Source organism: Galeopterus variegatus, unplaced genomic scaffold (genome assembly GCF_000696425.1).
Source record: "Galeopterus variegatus unplaced genomic scaffold, G_variegatus-3.0.2 Scaffold241, whole genome shotgun sequence".
NCBI classification, from domain to species: domain Eukaryota; kingdom Metazoa; phylum Chordata; class Mammalia; order Dermoptera; family Cynocephalidae; genus Galeopterus; species Galeopterus variegatus.
The window spans coordinates 787,573-789,161 of record NW_007726352.1 but is presented as its reverse complement, the minus strand read 5'-3'; the positions used below and the strand labels follow the sequence as shown (position 1 = coordinate 789,161).

Sequence of the window (1,589 nt, the reverse complement as noted above, 5' to 3'; positions counted from 1 at the left end):
CTTTTGTCTTTTTCCGTGTCCGGCAACGGATCGCAACCCTCAGTGTTGCCCCCGTACCGGACCGGGGACCGGCAACGGGATTGCAACCCTCGGTGTTGCCCCCGCGCCTCGCTCAGCCAGTGAGCGGGAACCGGTCCGTTTGTGGGATCCGAACCCTCGGGCGGGAGCGCCGCCACGCTTCCCAAGCGGCGCACTATCCAGTGTGCCACCGGGCTGGCCCGATAAATTCACTTTTTAAAAGTGACTCAAGAGACTCAAGATGGGCCATCTCCATGTGGTACCCATGTTGCTAGTCTCTTAGGTGAGGCACTGCTGGTTTCTATGGTGGCAGGTTAGATGTTTTCAAAAATAACCATCCCAGTTACCTGTGCCTTGCATTGGACCTAGATAAATCAAAGGGAATGTTTCTGTAGCTTGATGTTGCTTGCTGATTTCTTGCTGAGCCTGTCACAACAGCTGAGTGAGAAAATTCAGCAAGTGTGTCTTGAGTGTAGTTTCTGTCCCCTCCCCGTGATCAAAGGTGCTATTTTTTTTTTTTTCCAAGATAGTTGTAAGTAGTTTGAAGATTCAGTCAGTTACATAAGTTACAAAATTAAATAACTCTGGCCTAAATAGTGCTTGCTTTGAATTTGAAATCAAAGGTTTATCTTTTCCTCTTCTGTTGGTCATGAGATATGTTAAACAGAGTTCTGGGTTGCTTATATGGAGAAGAACACTATGGACAAAATATTTGACAAATAGATTATATCCTTTTGTATATATTGTTGTTGCAAATTAATAGCAAGGAATTTGGGGGAAACAAAGTCTGGACTTTGTTTTGAAACTGAAGACTCATGCATTTCGAATTTAATTTGAAAATGAAAAAAAACCTATTTTCTTTTAAGGAATAAGTTTTCTGTTGCCACCAACTTTGTATTTTAATAGCATTACGGTAATATGTAAAACAAGATTGAGTAAAAATAAGATTGAGTTTTAATAAGGTAATGAGATGACAGAGTTAACAGGATGATCTTTATGTGTTAAACAGTCGGTCAGCTTTTATAAGATTAATTTTGATAGGGATATGTGTAAGGTATTTTTTAGATGAATCAATGGCTTTTATCAGCTAATCATTTCAAAAGTGTGTCTAGACTCTCCTCAGTAGGTTAGTTGAACCTTTCTGTTCTGACAGATTATCGGTTATAACAGACTCTCATAATATAGATAACACAGTATTCAGATGTCAGGTTCTGTAGAGTATGTAGTCTCAGGGGACTAAAGGACATGGAGTTTTTATTTTTCCTGAGAAAGCTGTATTTCTGTTGCTAGTTGTCTACAGAAGAAAGAAGTAGAAGCAGTAAGAAATAGAAGGTTTAAAAAATTAAGATGGGTTTTTTGTTTCTGTATAGTCTCCTGCAGACAGATCTCAGAAGATTCACGCTGGTGATGAAGTCATTCAAGTTAACCAGCAAACTGTGGTGAGTTTGTTTACTGAGACTTAATTTTCCCCTTTAGAACTCTTGATGAAATCTAAAGATATTTTGTTTAATTTTTTTTTTTTTTTTTTTGTCTTTTTGTTCCGTGTCCGGCAACGGATCGCAACCCTCAGT

At 39.2% G+C, this 1,589-nt stretch overlaps 1 protein-coding gene across 1 annotated transcript in view; it reads left to right on the top strand.

Annotated features, from left to right (window-relative positions):
• Window positions 1-1,589, top strand: part of CNKSR3 (CNKSR family member 3) — a 39,757-nt gene that overhangs the window by 22,945 nt on the left and 15,223 nt on the right. Inside the window, exon 7 of the mRNA XM_008566429.1 lies at window positions 1,389-1,457. Coding sequence (XP_008564651.1) covers window positions 1,389-1,457 — 69 coding nt within the window. The remainder of the gene's footprint in view (window positions 1-1,388; window positions 1,458-1,589) is intronic.